Source organism: Ovis canadensis, chromosome 18 (assembly GCF_042477335.2).
Source record: "Ovis canadensis isolate MfBH-ARS-UI-01 breed Bighorn chromosome 18, ARS-UI_OviCan_v2, whole genome shotgun sequence".
Lineage (NCBI taxonomy): Eukaryota > Metazoa > Chordata > Mammalia > Artiodactyla > Bovidae > Ovis > Ovis canadensis.
In genome coordinates this window covers 31,420,067-31,438,121 of record NC_091262.1, presented here as the reverse complement: position 1 = coordinate 31,438,121, position 18,055 = coordinate 31,420,067, and the positions used below count along the sequence as shown (strand labels likewise).

At 49.9% G+C, this 18,055-nt stretch overlaps 1 protein-coding gene across 2 annotated transcripts in view; it reads left to right on the top strand.

Moving 5' to 3' along the window:
- NTRK3 (neurotrophic receptor tyrosine kinase 3) overlaps nucleotides 1–18,055 on the top strand; it is a 410,810-nt gene that overhangs the window by 336,912 nt on the left and 55,843 nt on the right. For both annotated transcript variants that reach the window (XM_069559286.1, XM_069559285.1), the window contains exon 13: nucleotides 14,182–14,312. In XM_069559286.1, coding sequence (XP_069415387.1) covers nucleotides 14,182–14,312 — 131 coding nt within the window. The remainder of the gene's footprint in view (nucleotides 1–14,181; nucleotides 14,313–18,055) is intronic.

The following is an 18,055-nucleotide window of genomic DNA, read 5'->3' as shown; positions in this document are numbered from 1 at the left end:
ATTCCATGAACAGGGGAGCCTGGCAGGGGTCGCAAAGAGTCAGACACGACTGAGCACACACAAGGCCATCCAGAGCTAATGAGGGTTGCCCACTTGTCAGCGACACAGGTCTACAGTCTGTGATATTCAGTGAGGTCTCTCCTCTCCTGATTTTCCACTGACGTTAATCCTGACAGTCCCTCACCTTCTGGAATCTTCCAAAGGATTGGTAAGGAAAAAATAATACCTACATTGTTCAAAGCCCACACTTCTCTCCAGCTCCATTTCCTTGGGCACTAGAAGAACTAGAAAGAATGGGCTTCTGATCCAAGGTACCATCTGAGGGTTTGCTGATACCTTTAGGCAGCACACTTGGAACTTGGTGAACTTGACGAGATCTAGTCTGAGCTGCCAAGTCCAGGGAGGGATTCCAGGGGTCAGGAGTGGCACTCAGATTTCCAGAGATAAAATGTAAACTTTATCTCTTTTTTTTTCTTGCAAATGGTAGGGTAGGAGGAGGTTCAGGAGACAGGCCAGGAAACCCCCGGCCAGTGCGTTTAACATCTGGCGTGGGGGAGCTCTTGGAAGTCAGCTCAGAGGATGTGGTGGGAAAGCACCTGGCGCGGCGAGCCGGCTTCCACACGGGCGGCTGGGACCCGGGGCCTCGGAGGCTGAGAGGAACGAATCTGCTGGCTGCACGGAGCTCAGGCTGCCCACGCCCAGGGCTCTGACCTTGCACCCCATCGGACACAGGGCTGAAGAGAGTGAGGACCAGAACAGGAGGCTTAGAGAGGGAGGGGGCCCGTGACTGGAGGATGCCTTAGCTGAGGGGGTGGGAGCTGGACATGGGAGCATTCCCCTTGGAAGGGGCTCAATCGCGAACACCTCGGGCCTCCTGACGGCCTCTGAGGTCATGGAGGTGGGCTTCATGGGCCTCCAACAGAGCCTGGAAGAGCTGGGTGCAAACCCCGAGGCCAGGAGAAGGTTGGCCTGACAAGATTTAATAGGATGGGGAGTGGTGGTGTTGTTCGTTAGTTGCTTAGTCATATCTGACTCTTTGTGACTGCGTGGACTGTAGCCTACCAGGCTCCTCTTGTCTGTGAAATTCTCCAGGCAAGAATACTGGAGTGGGTTGCCATTTCCTTCTCCAGGGGATCTTCCTGACCCAGGGATTGAACCCATATCTCCTGCATTAGCAGGTGGATTCTTTACCGCTGAGCCACCAGGGAAGCCTGGGTAGTGCTGAGCCTGCAGCAAAGAGCGCTTTGTGCAGATGGGGCTGAAAAGAAAGTGTGCCTGAACCCAGCTGAGTTGGAAGGAGTGAGGGAGAGGATGTGGGGTTTAGCAGGTGGCATTTATCACCAAAACCCCTCCACATGGCAGCAGCTAGGAGAAGACAGGAACTTACCCAGTGGGTAAGGAGGACAGCCTGACATTGCACCCTCCACCTGGGTGCAAGCCCTTTCCAGGAGCAGGTGCATAGGTTTAGTAAGGTCCCAGTTAGGTCCCAGTTCAAGCCCTGCACAAAGAAGAGGAAAGATGAGTCCTTCTTGAAAGCAGATCCTCAGGGTTACATGGGGATGTGGTTTCTAGATACCCAGGGCTGTGAATGGGTGTCCTGCCTTCTCTTGGGCAACTCACCTTCTCTCTGGTGCCTGAGCCCTGCCCCCTGCTTTGGGCAGGGTTGAACTTGACCCTGCCTAAAAATAAGGCCTCCCAGGGCTCTCAGAAGGGGTCCATGGCCATCCTGGGTTACCTGTTCACTTCCCAGGGTGCTTTGTGTTAAAACTAAAGTCTTTTCATGAAGTTTACTGCTGGGGGGAAGGATGAGAGGGAAGCAGCATCTTTAGGCCACCAGACAGCAGCAGCTTTGGCAGTTAGTGGCGGTAGGCAGTCTAAGGGCCCAGCCTGTGCCCGTAAATCAGCTGGAATCCTGTGCCCCAATATGTCTTATCCATGTTACAAAATCGAATACTGGTGTTTACCAATGCTACTTGCTCCAGTGATGTAGCAAGTCTGTTTAGAGATGGTTTTCTCCGAGCTGTTCCAAAGTGAGTTGGGATTATGTAGCAAAGAAAGCAGAGGTGATGCCAGGGCACATGTTTTGCAATAAGAATAGACATTTTAAAAGATTTTTTAAAAAAGACATTTGGGGGAAGATCTTATGGAGGAAATGGGATTAGAATTGATCTGGAGACATAGGTTGATTTCTCCTAGTGGGAGAAGGGTACCTTGGATGGTGTGGGCATAGATAGATACATGGGCATGAACTCATGAAGTGGGCACAGAGGACAGTGGACGGCCAGCCTGTCCATCTGTTGCACCTATTTCATGCATTTATGTTGAGAATTTATGAGGAAGAAACCTGGGGATTTGGGCCATGTTATCAGAGTTCTCAAATATCAGAACTAAGATCAAAGATTACCCCGAGGACACCAATACTATAGGCTGTTCTGAGCACCTACTTTGGTCTCCTGGACTGTCCTCAACATTTAACCTCTCATCTCATTTAAAGCCTTCCCAGGTGACACTTATGGTGAATAACCCACCTGCCAATGCGGAGACGTAAGAGTTGTGGGTTCAATCCCTGGATCAGGAAGATCCCCTGGAGGAGGGCATGGCAACCCACTCCAGTATTCTTGCCTGGAGAATCCCATGGTCAGAGGAGCCTGGAAGGCTACGGTCCATGGGGTCACAAAGAGTCGGACATGACTGAATCAACTTAGCATGCAGGCGTGCGTCTCATTTAAGGACACCACAGCTCCATGCACTAAGCAATTTTCCCCCCATCTCCATTTTACTGGTGAGGAAATCGAGGCTCAGAGAGACTGCATCACTGGGGAGAATCTTTGAAAGGCTGAGTAGGGGGGCAGGTGAGAGGAAGGAACAGACCTGTTCCTCTATGAACCTTTACAGCCATGAGTTCATTCAACGCGCTTCACTGTACACGCATAATTTCACTGACTCCTCATGACAACTCAGTGAGACGGACACCTTCTTAATTTCACTTAGGAAAACATCGAGGCTTGAGGTTGACTTAGTAAATCGTCAAACGCTGCCTGCTAAGACATGTCATTGAATGTGACTCTGTACCCAGTCCTGCCTTGTTCTGGAGCCATGCTCTTCCTCATCCCCCTTGCTGTAACACTAGCGTCCTTTCTTCCTTTGGTATTTGTTTTGTATAGTTGGATCTATTGTTGTTTCTGATGACACACATCTCCTCCTGCCTGAAGGGTTCAGTTTTTTATTGGTACTGGTAATCGTCCATCCATGTTCCCTGAATGGGTCATTGTGGTCCTGTGGTCCTTCCTCTGTGGAGGAAGGTTTTCATAGGTATGTCTGCTTGCTGACCCCTAGACTTCCTGTGTGAAGATGCAGGGCTCCGTGGTGTCCTGAAGTCTAGGTCTTGGCCCAGAGCTCCAGGACTGGAAGGCGCAACCTTGAGTTTTGTGTTTGCTGTGAGAAATCATGATGTCACCAGATGGACCTAGGAGGGCAGAATTAGATGCCAGGGATGGGAAGAGGCAGAGACAGCATCGCTGGGCAACTATTGGAAGAGAAGGGCCTCTGCGGAGACTGAGATGCAGAAGGAACCCCTCGTATGGGCATTTTGAATGAGAGTTTGACACTATCACTTTGGAAAGGGAACATCTAGAAGGGGGGAGAGGAAGTGGGGAGCTGGGTAGGCTGTTGGAGGGACAGATTCCCAGTCGGAGCCTGAGCTCCATCTTTCAGCACCTAACTTCTCAATTCCAGATGCTCTCCTTGGGGAGTTCTCTTGCTTTTTACTCTTGGCTCGGGCAGTCCGCGCTTAATGAGAGCCAGAGGGGTCTTCTCACCATGGGAAGAGCCAACGCGGCATGGAGGTGAAGGAAGTGGGTAAGAAAGGGTGGTCTTGGTTAGGGAGCTGATGTCAGGGCCCCTGCAATGTTAGTAAAATGTCTGAGTTCCTGATGGTTGAACTCCAAGGGGTAGCACCTGGGGGCAGAAATACATCTGAACCTTAGCCTCATCTCTGAACTTCTTGTGTCAGGAAACGTGAGCTGGAAATCGCCCCAGAACAGACAGTCCTCTGCTGATCCTCTCTCTTCACTGCTTCCAGAAGCAGCAGGGTGTCTTGTTTATTTATTCGTCTTGGTGGGAACACCGTGTCTTGGAGTCCTAGACCGATACCTCTAGCCTAAGGGTGCACACGTACCCTGGTTTTTGTTGAGCTTCAGCAGATACAGACCTGCAGGGACACTTTGTTTAGCAGTCCACCGTGCCCGTGACTGAGGAGTAAGACGTGGGTCTCAGGACTGTTCTGGTTCCGTGCGATCTTGGTTCCTGGGGCCAGTCTTAGAGCCAGGTCAGAAATAAGTTTGCTCTTTGGAACTTTCTGGATCCTTGCCGATTTTCACTCATCTTTCTCTTCTTTTTACTGCTCCCTCGGCTTCCCTTCTTCCTCCCTCTTGGTAGTGTTTTTCTTGCTAAAGTCTCTAGCAGTGGCTTGGAGTTGCTTTTTGGTTCTTTCGTTTATTTATTCCATATTGAGTGAGTACCTACTGTATATTGGGCCCTTTGCTAGACCCAATTTACAAAGACAATAGTTCAGGATGTTGCCCTTTTGCCTTGAATATCCATTAGCACCCTTCAAAGGCCCTTTGCAAAGCCATCAAACTCTGAAAATAGCATGGGGTGAGAAGAGCCTTGGGATATGATATGGGCTAGGCTGCAGAAACATCAGCGTCTTAGACAAACAATCTCGGGTCAGCCTCACCAAGGGGCAGTGACAGCAACAGACAGCGACGGTGTTCCTTCGACCTGGAATCCTTTTCCAAGTCATTGTTTCCTCTGTTTGGTTGGTAACCTGGGACTAATTTAAACTTCCAGACCTCCAAGAGAAATTCTGCAGAGTTCTTCTGTTGGCTCTCTAGCCTTGGAAATGTCTTCCCTTGGAAAATCCTTGACGTGGACCCAGGAGGTCCTCTTGTTTTCCTAGTCTGTAAATCATCCCAGCATTGCTTTGCAAGAGCAGTTGTTGAGACAGTGCAGCCATGCTCTGTCCTTCTGTGCAGGTGGAGAACTGCCTGGGTTGGCGGCAGACTACTGCAAAGGTCTGGCTTTGCCTGTGAACATGTTTACCTGTCATGCTCTCCTGCAGTGGGAATTCAGTTCCTCTTGCCCTGCCGTGCAGAGGCCTGCAGTGGGGCCAGGAGAAGGGGGTGGGGCAGGTCTGCGGTGGCAAAGGGACGTTCCCACTATTAGCAAAAGCAAGGGCCCTGCCCTCCTTCCCCTCTCAAAGAGGCAGAGCTGGCCTTCTATCTGCCTCCTGCTGCTTCAAAAACCCACAGTTGGAGATCCGGGAATATTATCCTTTCCATTGAAAGACATTCCATTTCATGTGTAATTAAACGTGTGGTATCACATTAATGTTTTCTTCTGAGCATTTTTTGGCAGCCTGAGACCCTGGGGTCTGGTGAGTGCAAAGAAAACACACACTTCTCAGAGAGCCGCCCTTCCTCTCCCCGTTCCCTCTTCCCTGACTTTTCCTGCCAAGAATCTCCTTCCTCCTCTGCCTACAGCTGCTCTCAGGACTCACCTTGTAATTCGAGAGCCACCCAGGCTGTGGAGACCCTCTGTCCTTCTGCGGGGCATCAGGGTCTTAGCTTTCCAACTTTTGGTGATCCTTATCTCCAGAAAGCATCCTCACTGCCCACCTGGAGCTCAGGTGGTGACAACCAAGGGCAACAGGAGTGGGTGTTAGTGGAAGAGTGTCTCTGTCCTTATAGATGTGAAGTCAGTTAAAGGGGCAAGGGAGCAATGGCGGAAGGATGGCTTGGTGGCAAGGTCCACCTGCACCAGAGTGTAGAATCCAGCGGGTCACTTCTAACAGCTGGGTGACTTTGGGCAATTGCTTCATCACCTTGAGCTTCAGCTTCCTCATCTGTAGCACTTGGGGAGCAAGGTACTATGTATAAGAGAGCTGTGAAGAAGAGACAAGGCATCTCCAGTGTTACTTAGAATGGTGCCCAGCTGTGGAATGACTACTCAGCCCATGGCATTTTCATTATTAATAAGGGCACAGGGGATGACAGTGAGCTAAAAGGGACACGGGCAGAGTGAGATGGAGTCGATGGGGAAAGATCTGAGAGGCTTTAGCACAGAGCCTAGGAACCAATTGTTGTTATTATTGTTATTTTAGTTGCTAAGCCATATCTGACTCTGCGACCCCATTGACTGTAGCCCACCAGCCTCTTCTGTCCATGGGATTCCCTAGGCAAGAATACTGGAGTGGGTTGCCATTTCCTTCTTCAGAGGACCTTCCCAACCCAGGGATCAAATCCACCTCTCCTGCATTGGGAGGCAGATTCTTTAGCACTGAGCCACCTAGGAAGCTCAGGAACCAATTGGGAACTCGGTATTACAATGGGCCAAGGAAGAAGGGAAGGCAGGGTGGTTAGAAAATCCATCAGCGCTCAGCTAAGGGAACTTATGGGCACCCCTGAGGGTGCTGCCTCTGTGTCCCCTAGGTGACAGCCTTCAGGCAAGGACAATGTCTGCACGGCATGTACACCTGGCTTCCTAGGACAGTAATTAACCAAAGCATCCAGTTGGCCAGTGAATTTCTCCTAAGACATTTTGAGTCTGACCGAGGGAGCATGTGGCTTTGGGGGACTGACTTTACTGTTGACGTACAGCAGAGTCAGGATCACCATTATTTATAACTACTGACCCTGGGAAATCTGGTTTTTCTCTATGGATTAATAGCAATCTTTAGTAGGTGGCTGTCACTGCCTTTGATGTCTTTATTCCATCGTTTGACAAACCTCTTTGAGCAAACTATTTTGGTCCTGAAGGAAGAAGGGGTTGGACATAGTGGTGGCTTGTTCAGATAGGCTGCCAGTGACTCCCTGATCACCGTTGGCTCCTCCCCCCACCCCCGTGCAAACTCATGCCATTTTATTTCAGAATATCACCACGCTTTCCAAGTTTCTTTCCAAGCCACTATTTTGTTCACAGGTAGACTGAGCTCTTTGTTGAAAGCAAAATCTTGCAGAAAGGAAGGAAAAGTTCTGTTGTGAAATGTCCTATAGGTTTCAGGTATTTTCTATTGTCTCTTTGACTTAAATTTTATTATATTAGTTCCCTCAACAACTCTGCCCAGTAGATATTGAAGGTTCCCACTCTACATATGGGCTTTCCAGGTGACACAGTGGTAAAGAACCTGCCTGCCAATACAGGAGATGTAAGAGATGTGGGTTCAATCCCTGAGTCAGGAAGATCCCCTGGAGGAGGTCTTGGCCACTCACTCCAGTATTCTTGCCTGGAGAATCCCATGGACAGAGGAGACTGGCAGGTTACAGTCCATAGGTTGCAAAGAGTTGGACATGACCGAAGTGACTTAGGATGCACGCATAATGACATGTAGCTACCATTATTTTTATTATTTATTTATTTATTTATTAAATTTTTTATTTTTACTTTATTTTGCTTTACAATACTGTATTGGTTTTGCCATACATTGACATGAATCAGCCACAGGTGTACATGAGTTCCCAATCCTGAAACCCCCTCCCACCTCCCACCCCATATCATCTCTCTGGATCATCCCCGTGCACCAGCCCCAAGCATCCTGTATCCTGTATCGAACATAGACTGGCGATTCGTTTCTTTCCTGATAGTATACACGTTTCAATGCTATTCTCCCAAATCATCCCACCCTCTCCCTCTCCCACAGAGTCCAAAAGTCTGTTCTATACATCTGTGTCTCTTTTGCTGTCTCACATACAGGGTTATCATTACCATCTTTCTAAATTCCATATATATGTGTTAGTATACTGTATTGGTGTTTTTCTTTCTGGCTTACTTCACTCTGTATAATAGGCTCCAGTTTCATCCACCTCATTAGAACTGATTCAAATGTATTCTTTTTAATGGCTGAGTAATACTCCATGGTGTATGTGTACCACAGCTTTCTTATCCATTCATCTGCTGATGGACATCTAGGTTGCTTCCATGTCTTGGCTATTATAAACAGTGCTGTGATGAACATTGGGGTACATGTGTCTCTTTCAATTCTGGTTTCCTCAGTGTGTATGCCCAGCAGTGGGATTGCTGGGTCATAGGCAGTTCTATTTGCAATTTTTAAAGGAATCTCCACACTCTTCTCCATAGTGGCTGTACTAATTTGCATTCCCACCAAGAGTGTAACAGGGTTCCCTTTTCTTCACACCCTCTCCAGCATTTTTTGCTTGTAGACTTTTGGATCACTGCCATTCTGACTGGTGTGAAATGGTACCTCATTGTGGTTTTGATTTGCATTTCTCTGATAATGAGTGATGTTGAGCATCTTTTTATGTATTTGTTAGCCATCCATATGTCTTCTTTGGAGAAATGTCTATTTAGTTCTTTGGCCCATTTTTTGATTGGTCATTTATTTTTCTGGACTTGAGCTGCATAAGTTGCTTGTATATTTTTGAGATTAGTTGTTTGTCAGTTGCTTCATTTGCTATTATTTTCTCCCATTCAGAAGGCTGTCTTTTCACCTTGCTTATAGTTTCCTTTTGGCTGAGCAAGGTCTTAGCTGCAGTACGTGGGATCTTTGTTGTGGCACACTGAATCTTTAGCTGTTGCAGCAAGTGGGATCTAGTTCGCTGACCAGGGATCGAGCCCCAGGTCCCCTGCATTCGGAGTGCAGAGTCTTAGCCACTGAACCACCAGGGAAGTCCCCACAGGATGAGGATTTCTGATGAACCAGCTGTCCTGTGGGAACAGGAGGCTATCTAGGTGGCTTGCTCTGCAGGAATCACTGGTGATTTTCCCAGAAAAAGGATTTAGGAAAGAGCCATCCCAGAGTGGCCAGGAACCCTTTCCATTTCCCCAAGACTGCTCCTCACTGTGTACCAGCCCCTTGCTCTCTTGGGCAGCCCCTTCGGCGCTGGAGGCTGGGAGGTCTTCCCACCATCTGGGATCTGTGTCCCCCTCTCCCCTCCTCCCCTGCCTGGGTCCCCTCCTCCTCTCTTTGAGTCCCCTCCTCCCCTCCCTGGGTCCTGCCTCCTCCCCTGCCTGGGTCCCTTCCTCCCCTGCCTGGGTTCCCTCCTCCCCTCCCTGGGTCCTGCAACCTCCCCTGCCTGGGTCCTGCATCCACCCCTGCCTGGGTCCCCTTCTCCCCTGCCTGGGTCTCCTCCTCTCCTGCCTGGGTCCCCTCCTCCTCTCTTTGAGTCCCCTCCTCCCCTGCCTGGGTCCCCTCCTCCCCTCCCTGGGTCCTGCATCCACCCCTGCCTGGGTCTCCTCCTCCCCTGCCTGGGTTCCTTCCTCCCCTGCCTGGGTCCCCTCCTCCCCTCCCTGGGTCCTGCATCCTCCCCTGCCTGGGTCCCCTCCTCCCCTCCCTGGGTCCTGCATCCACCCCTGCCTGGGTCTCCTCCTCCCCTGCCCGGGTCCTGCCTCCTCCCCTTGTGACCCAGACTCTGCTGGGCCGGCCAGCCAGGCAGTAAAAGGAGATTGATGCCCTTGCCTCCTAGGAAAATCCATCACTTTTTGGCGTGTGGGTCAGATGGCTTCACCAGAGGCAGCTCTGAGCTGCACAGTGTGAGCTAAAAATAAACACACCAAAAAGGTCCAAATAGCCATGTGGGCGTCTGAGATGGAAATGGCCCACTCCCGCCACTCCCTGGGGGCCCGCACAGCACCCTTTCCTCCCACACTCTTCCCCACCTACACCCTTCTCCCGGGGGCCTCCGGGGTGGGAGGGTGGAGGAGGGCTCCTACTCTTTCCCTTGGGAAATGCTGCCTTCCATCCGGGAATGGACAGGGTAAGAGAAGTCGGGCCGGAGTCGAGGAAGCAGGAAGACTGAGGACTGAGCTTCTTGGGAAAGTGGAGAAAGACTCAGAAAGGTGGCTTCAGGTAACAGAAAGCACACAGACTCAGGAGCCAGAAAAAGAAGAGCAAGTCCTTTGGCCGCGTCTTAGCTCTGCCAGCTTGGAAAAGTTACCTACCTGCCTCCATGTTTTCATCTGTGAAAGGGGTGCAATCACAACTACCTCTCAGTGTTATCGTGAGAATGGCATGCGGAGGAGATAACAGGACTGGGAACCCATGAATCCCTTTACCTATGTCTTCTTCCCCTTTGGGTTCAGAGAAGGAAGCTGCGCAGAGTTCTGGGATCTCGAGTCTTGTTGGTACACAGGGTTCTCCACATGGAAGTGATTAGTTTTATGTGTTTGGCCCCAGTCCAGCCTCTCCATCGCCGAAGCTCCCACGTTACCTCGTGGAGCTCTTATCCCCACGGCTGGAGGGAGGGTCTCTCTTGGGGAAGGATTTACGGTGGGATGGAGTCTGTTTTTATTTTCTATTCCTTCTGCTACCCCTCCTCAGGTCTCCTCACTCCATCTGTGGACTAAGCTCAAGTATTGGTCTCAAAATACTTGTCCCTGCAGATGACTAGAGTCCAGCGATGTTATTCTGAGCCACTGGGTGTTTCCTAGTCTCTGAAGGAGATCCATTCGCAGACTGGGGGCAGACATGCTGGTCTATGGGTGGCTTCTGCTTCACGGTTGCAGAGGGCAGATGAGTTCCCAAGTCATGGGCCACTTGCTCTCAGCCACGTTCAAGGCCTGCAGCAGTCAAGCCTGTGACCTCCCGAGGCTGGGGGTTGGCAGCTGCCCTGGGGTGCCTGTGTGTGCTAAGTCGCTTTAGTCATGTCCAACTCTTTGCGACCCCATGAACTGTAGCCCACCAGGCTCCTCTGTTCATGAGATTTCCCAGGCAAGGATACTGGAGTGATTAGCCACTCCCTCCTCCAGGGGATCTTCCTGACCCAGGGATCAAACTCGGTTCTCTTATGTCTCCTGCATTGGCAGGTGGGTTCTTGACTACTAGCGCCACCTGGGAAGCCTGGGCACTTAACTTCTGAGATTTGGAGGGAGCATTGAGGAAAGGCCCCCTCTGCACTGCTGCCACAAGACTTGTCTGAATCTTCCAAGGCTTGGGATTCTTGCTGCCGAGGGAGGGAGAGGAGATGGAGGGTTCTGAGACGTGACTCAGGCTCAGCAGCTGGAGAACGGGGCCCTGCGCTCCATAGACATTCTCCCTTCTCATTCTGGACTCACCGTGGCCGAGAGTCAGAAGCTGGGGAGGAGGCTGGGGAGCTGGTGAGAGCACCCAGCTCAAAGTTGGACTTAAGGACCCAGGAATGTATGGTTGTCCAAATGGTTCTTTTGAGTTTTCTGTAATATCTTATGGAAAAATGCAAATGAACTTTTTGGCTAGCCCAGTATATACTGTGGGCTTACCAGATGGTGCTAGTGGTCAAGAATCCACCTGCAGTTCAAGAAACGAAAGAGATGCAAGTTGGATCCCTGGTTTGGGAAGATCCCCGGGAGAAGGAATGGCAACCCACTCCAGTACTCTCACCTGGGACATCCCAAGGACAGAGGAGCTTGGCGGGCTGCAGTCCATGGGATCACAAAGAGTCAGACACAACTGAAGTGACTTAGCATGCACGAGAACCCTGAGGCAGCTGCCAACCCCCAGCTTGGCACGACTGAGTAACTGAACACACAGTTTATACTGTGGCCCTGCCTTTGTAGAGGAGTGTCCAGAAAGTAAGGAGTCTAGAGAGTCATGGTCTCCACTGTGAGGATGAGGGCTGGAAGCTCTGAAAGGGGGCTTGATGAGGCCATACAGTTTAAGTCCAGGATTGCAGGCCTCCTCCTGGTCTTCGATTGGTGATGCCTGACTCATGTCTGCGGGTGTGGAACTTGTTGAGGCCAGTCTGCTAAGGTGAGCATCAGTCATCAGCTGGCTGAATTCTTGCCCCACTCATGTCAACCTATTTTGCTGGTTCTCAAAGAGGTGTCCTGGGCAGCCAGCAGTACCAATATCACCTTGGGAATTTGTTAGAGAAGGCAAATTCTCAGTCCTCAGCCTGGACTTCCTGAATAGGAATCTCAAGAAGAAGGGCTGAGTGATCAGTTTTCATAAGGCTTCTAGGTGATTGTATTTTCATCCTGTTGCAATGTTGTTGGAGGCTGGGGTTGGGGAGGGGTCTGAGGCCAGAGAAGGCTTTTCCATAAAAGGCCTTGCCACTCTGACCTATCGTGGTGTTCTGGATTTGAGCCCCATTTCAACCACCAGTTGGCAATTCCTGACTTGGCCCTCATTTTCCCTTCATCAGTAATGATGAAAACACCAAGACACACATGGTTTCAGAGGACTTGAAGGTTTATAAACCTTTGCACACAATAGCTCCTGTAGCAGGTAAGTGGAACTTGGGTTATATGATACTCCTCACCCATTTTACAGATGAGGAAACTGAGACTCAAGATGTTTTGTGAGGTGGGCAAGCCCATAGTGGGGGAGGAGCCAGGTCCTGATCCAGATGCCCTTGACTTCCTACTCCTGACTGACCCCTGTGGGTTCAGAGGTGCAGGCATGGCCTTAGGAAGCTACCATCCTGTTACCACCCCATCTCCACTCTTAGCCCCACCAGGGCGCTCATGTTTTGGGACCTGTGTGTCATCAGTAGTCACCTGGGAATGATTGTGCAGCGCTGAGCAGATGGTCTCCCTGGAGAGGTCCTGACCTCTCATTTTCTCTTGGTGGGGGACCCTTAGCCTTCCCCTTCAAGGCCAAAATATCCCATTCCTCAGAGGCTGGGAAATAGCAGCAAACGGTGTGAAAAGGGAACCCATTTTTAATTCCCTTTCTGTAAAGATGGGGGCAAAGCCCCGCAGCATGTGGTAGCTCCCTAGGCACCCCATGGCCCGTGAGCCTGCAGGGATGTCTTGCTGGGAGGAAAGAAAATGCTGTGTCAATGCTTCCTCCCACAGATCCCGGAGGGCAGGTCATCTGGGACACAGCAGGGCTACCAAGAATTCTGATAGGAAAAAAAAAAAAAAATTGAGTAATCTGTTATAACAAGAATCGCCCCTCCCACCTCCGCTAAGCAAAACACTAACCAAGGCCTGGGAGCCACATCCCTCTGTTCTGGTCCTGTCTCCCCTCGCCCTGGGGGGCAGTCTGCCCTGGTCCTCTGTCTTCAGTGTTCATTTTTTTTGACGAGGTCATCTGAGACAGCGCTCTTTCCTGGCTCTGTAATGCTCTTCATAAAGTGAATGCAGGTATTTAATGGGCTTCTGCCTGTTGAACGATGAATGGAAAGGTCGGTGAGTAATCTCTGGCTGCCTCCCCTCGTCGTCAGCCCACTTCTTGTACGACTCCTTCGAAGCATTCTTTCCAAATAGGTGGGAGGGCTGAGGTCACAGCTCTGCTCCCTCCTGGCTGACAGACTTTAATTAGGTTGCTAAATTAGCCAAGATCCTCGCAGCCCTTCTCTCTCTCTACACAGACCCTGGTTCTGGGGAGGTCTCTGGACTTGATTTTCTTATTTCATTGGTTTTTTTTTTTTTTTTTTTTTGTCTCTCAGGGGAGAGGGATTCTCATGAAAAGGCTTCCCCCCAGATCATTTTAACTTCCACTTTGTGGATTCTGTCGTGAACCAGACACTTTTCTATAGGAGCATTATAGACATCATAACAAAAGCCAGTGGTGTGTGTGTGTGTGTGTGTGTGTGTGTGTGTGTGTGTACCAAGACCCTCGGCTAAACTCTTCATATGAATTATCTCATATAATCTTCCCAAGACTTTGGAAAGGAAGGTGTTGGTGTTCATTCCTGTTCACAGGTGAGGACATTGAGGCTGTGGACTGAAATAACTTTCCCAAGCTCCAAAACCTGCAGGGAGGAGGAACCAGGGTTCAAACCCGATTTTTGGTCACCCAGAACAGCTCATGGACCCACAGCATGCAGACATCACCTGAAAGTTTATCAGAGATGCCGAATATCAGACCCACTTGAGTCAGGAGCTGTGCAATGCCCAGAGGACTCTTGCGCTCAGTACTTATAGCCGGTTATGCCTGAATCCTGGGTATTAAAGACCACTGGCTCTGGTTTCCTGGTTTCCAGCCGAGGCAGCCATGGTTTAGAGAGCTTCGAGGCTAGTCAGCTAGAGCCAAGATTCGATTCTGGGTAAGACTCAAATCACTGCGTGTTGCCCATTTTTACAGCCAAGGTAAGATGCTGGAGCTCATCTGGCCCCACCGTGGCCTCCGAGGCAGAGCTCCCTGTCCTGGACCCCTGTTCTCCCCAGACCCCTGAGCCTCTAAGGAGAGAACGAGCACCCGAGACTGACCTGGCTGCTCTCCTCTGTCCCCTCCCGCAGACGTGCAGCACATTAAAAGGAGAGACATCGTGCTGAAGAGAGAGCTGGGCGAGGGAGCCTTTGGAAAGGTCTTCCTGGCCGAATGCTACAACCTCAGCCCCACCAAGGACAAGATGCTCGTGGCTGTGAAGGTAATGCTCAGAGGGACGTGGGCCCCAGGAAGGAAGAGGGGTGTGGCTGCTGGCCACGGGGGTGGGAAAGAGAGGCTCGCTCTGTTCTGGAAGATGGTTTCAATGAACGTTATCAGATGCAATCAAAATGGTATAAACTAATGTAATCAGATGCGCTTGCTCCAAGGTTCATGAAGTTTCCTCTGGACCCTTTGGCTTCAGAGGTCACGAACTGTGACACACGATGGAGGGCTGTGCCCGAGGTGCAGCTGGAGGGATAAGCGAAGCCCATAATGGACCCTGGTTTTATTCTGGAGGCCCTAGGCTCACCCCTGTCCCCTGCTGACCCTCTTCCCTTCTCAGGAACTTTACAGGATGTCCTGTCCATGCCCAGAAAGTCATCTGATCATTTCTCCCGAGTACAGTTGCATGAGGGGTGGGTCGCTCATGGAGGCCCCGGGAGCCGCTGCTCACAGCAGCAAACGTCACAGGGAATAGGAGGTGGGCTGGTGGAGGGGTCAGGTGCTGAGCCTACGGAGGAGAGTGGGTGGGGTTGGAAGGCATGCTCAGCTACCTCCTTGGGATCCAGGTTCAGCCCCCAGGGAACAGCATGCCTGAGGGCTACTGTCTCCTGGCAGCTGCTTACTTAGGTCCAGGAACCACAGGGTTTCTGTGTTGCTGAGCCAGCTGAGCAGATTTGCAGCTGGAGTCCAATAGCCTGGGGCAGGAGGCAAAGGACTTTGCTACTGCCAGTTACCCTCCCCCACCCTTGCTCCAGCTTCTGTCAGTCAGCGTTGGACAAATCTTTAAACCCGATTGACACAGACAAGAATCAAGTGGCCTCCCTGAGGCACCCGCGGGTCTGGGGAGCCCTGCTCTGGAGCATGGAGTGGGCTGTGCGGGGGTGGATGTGGTGAGCAGGCCTCTGAGGCTGAAGTGAATTCTGCTCCCTGGACAGAGGACTGGGAGCTGAAATACCCTCCCCACGAGGACTCTCACCAGGGCCTTGAAAGGCCCCTCTTTAATACTGAGGGCTCTGACTAAGCTGCTCTCTTGATGGAAGCTGAATGTTTCTGTGGCTTCGGGGATCTCTGTCCGGTGTGTCTGCAGAGGGTAAGTGCCCTCTGTAGAGGCAGACAGTGATGTGTGGACTACAGGCATAGCATGGGAATCAGAGGCCTGGGTTGGCATCTAGCCATCACTGATTAACAGTGTGACCTTGATGTTTAATCTCTTTGAGCCTCAGTTTCGTTATCTGTATAATCAGTTCAGTTTAGTTGTTCAGTCTGACTCTTTGCAACCCCATGGACTGCAGCACACCAGGCCTCCCTGTCTATCACCAACTCCTGGAGCTGCTCAAACTCATGTCCATTGAGTCAGTGATGCCGTCCAACTATCTCATCCTCTGTTGTCCCCTTCTCCTCCTGCCTTCCATCTTTCACAGCATCAGAGTCTTTTCTAATGAGTCAGCTCTTTGTATTAGGTGGCCAAAGTATCGGAGCTTCAGTTTCAGCATCAGTCCTTCCAATGAATATTCAGGATTGATTAATAGGTGATATAATAGCTCTTCTTTACAATTTTTGTGATTAAATTATATAAAATGAAAAATGTTTCGTATACTGCTTGGGATACAGTAAATGTTAGGAATGAGTCATTGCTGTTTGTTTTTGTCAGCATCGTTATACTTTGTTTTTAAGGTTCTTTTGATTATTTTTGTTAGTCTCTAGGTCATATCTGACTCTTTCACGAGCCTATGGACTGTAGCCCTCCAGGCTCTTCTGTCCATGAGATTTTCCAGGCTAGAATGCTGGAGTGGGTTTCCATTTCCTCTTCCAGGGAATCATCCCAACCCAGGGATCAAACCCACATCTCTTGCATTCAGGCAGATTCTTTAGCATTGAGCCACCAGGGAAGCCCTTTATTCATTTACGTATTTATTATTTATTTCTGACCATGCGGAAGGTGAGATTTTAGTTCCCTGACCAGGGATGGAACCTGTGGCCCCTGCAGTGGAAGTTCAGAATTCTAACACTGGACCGCCAGGGAAGTCCCAGCATCATTATTCTTGATGTTGATAGTAGCCAAGTGTGCTCAGACATGTGACGTATGACCTGCCAAGCTTATATTGACCATCTAGAATAGGGGTTGTTGAACTTCTTCTCTAAAAGCCAGATAATAAAAGTTGTAGGCTTTGAGGACCGTAGGCGCTTCCTTACAGCGACTTAATTCTGCCCATGTAGTGGGAAAGCAGCCTAAACCATACATAAATAAATGGGGGTGGTGGCTGTCTTCCAATGCATATTTTTTTTTATAAGAATGGATATTGCCTGTCGACCTCTGCTCTAAAAGATAAATAAGGAACTAGCGTATTGTCCCAGAAAAGGCTAATGCCTATTATTGCCGGCTCTCTTAACGAATAAATTTGCTCAGTGTGTCTCTATAGATGTGGGGTGATCAGAGGAGCAAGGGTGTCTTTAAACTGCTTGGACCAGGAGTGTGGACTTGTTCCTACACTTAGAATCTACCCTGCCCTAAAATTTTTAATTTATAGGATGACACTCCTCTACTGGGTGTTCCAGCATTCGTCTGGGGACTGGTGAAGGAAACTGAGCAATTTTGCTCTTAGAGCAGGAAATGAAATGATGTCGTCAACCCTGGGAAGCGTTTCCCACTGAGTGTTGTGGTGTTAAGGGGGCAGTGCCCAGACTGGGTAATGCAGAAAATGTGTTTCTGTTTTCACCCTTTTAAAACGGTTTCCTTTCCTCCTTGGGTCTGGGAACCTTGAGGAGATGAATGTTCTGGGATTTTATGCCATTTGCTGCCTGATGGAGCCGCCCAGTGCCCAGCCCCTGGAGAAGATGCTCATTTTCTCTGGAGAACAGCCAGGAAATGGTGCTTCCTGCTTCTCATCCTCTCTAGATTTTACTCCTTTCTTTAGACTCCTTCCCATTGAGTCTGTTCTTAGGTTGAGGCAGAGTAATTGTGGACATCCAGAGAACACATCCAAGAATAACGCCAAAATAAGGTTTCCCACAACTGTGGTTTTTAAAGCAAGATTTTTTTTTTCTTTTGCCCAGCAATTGCTATGGTGGAAACAAAGAACAGAAATCCCAGTCTCTGTTCTGAAGACTGTTGGGGAGACAGCAAGGGAATATCCATGAAAGAAACAGAGCAGAACAAAGCAGTGTGATTTGTATGTATGTGTGGTGGGAGAGTGACATTAGAAGCGCTTGAAATTTTTGATATTTTAAAATAAGTGGTGCCACCCTTAAATAGTTATTTGACAAGCAATAGTACTCTTGCCTCGAAAACCCCATGGACGGAGGAGCCTGGAAGGCTGCAGTCCATGGGATCGCTGAGGGTCGGACACAACTGAGTGACTTCCCTTTCACTTTTCACTTTCATGCATTGGAGAAGGAAATGGAAACCCACTCCAGTGTTCTTGCCTGGAGAATCCCAGGGACGGGGGAGTCTGGTGGGCAGCCGTCTATGGGGTCACACAGAGTCGGACACGACTGAAGCGACTCAGCAGCAGCAGCAGCAGCAGACTCACTCAAAAGAGTTTCCTCTGACAAACAGCTGATAAGAATATGAGAAAGGTGTCCAGCATTATTCATCATCAGAAAAATGCAAGTTGAACCAGAATGAGATACCATGGTATGTGAAGCAGAACGGCTAAGTCGCAGCGCCAAAACAAAGTGCTGACGAGGATATGGAGCAATTACAAATTTCATACTCTGGTGAAAGTATAAAGTGGTCTAACT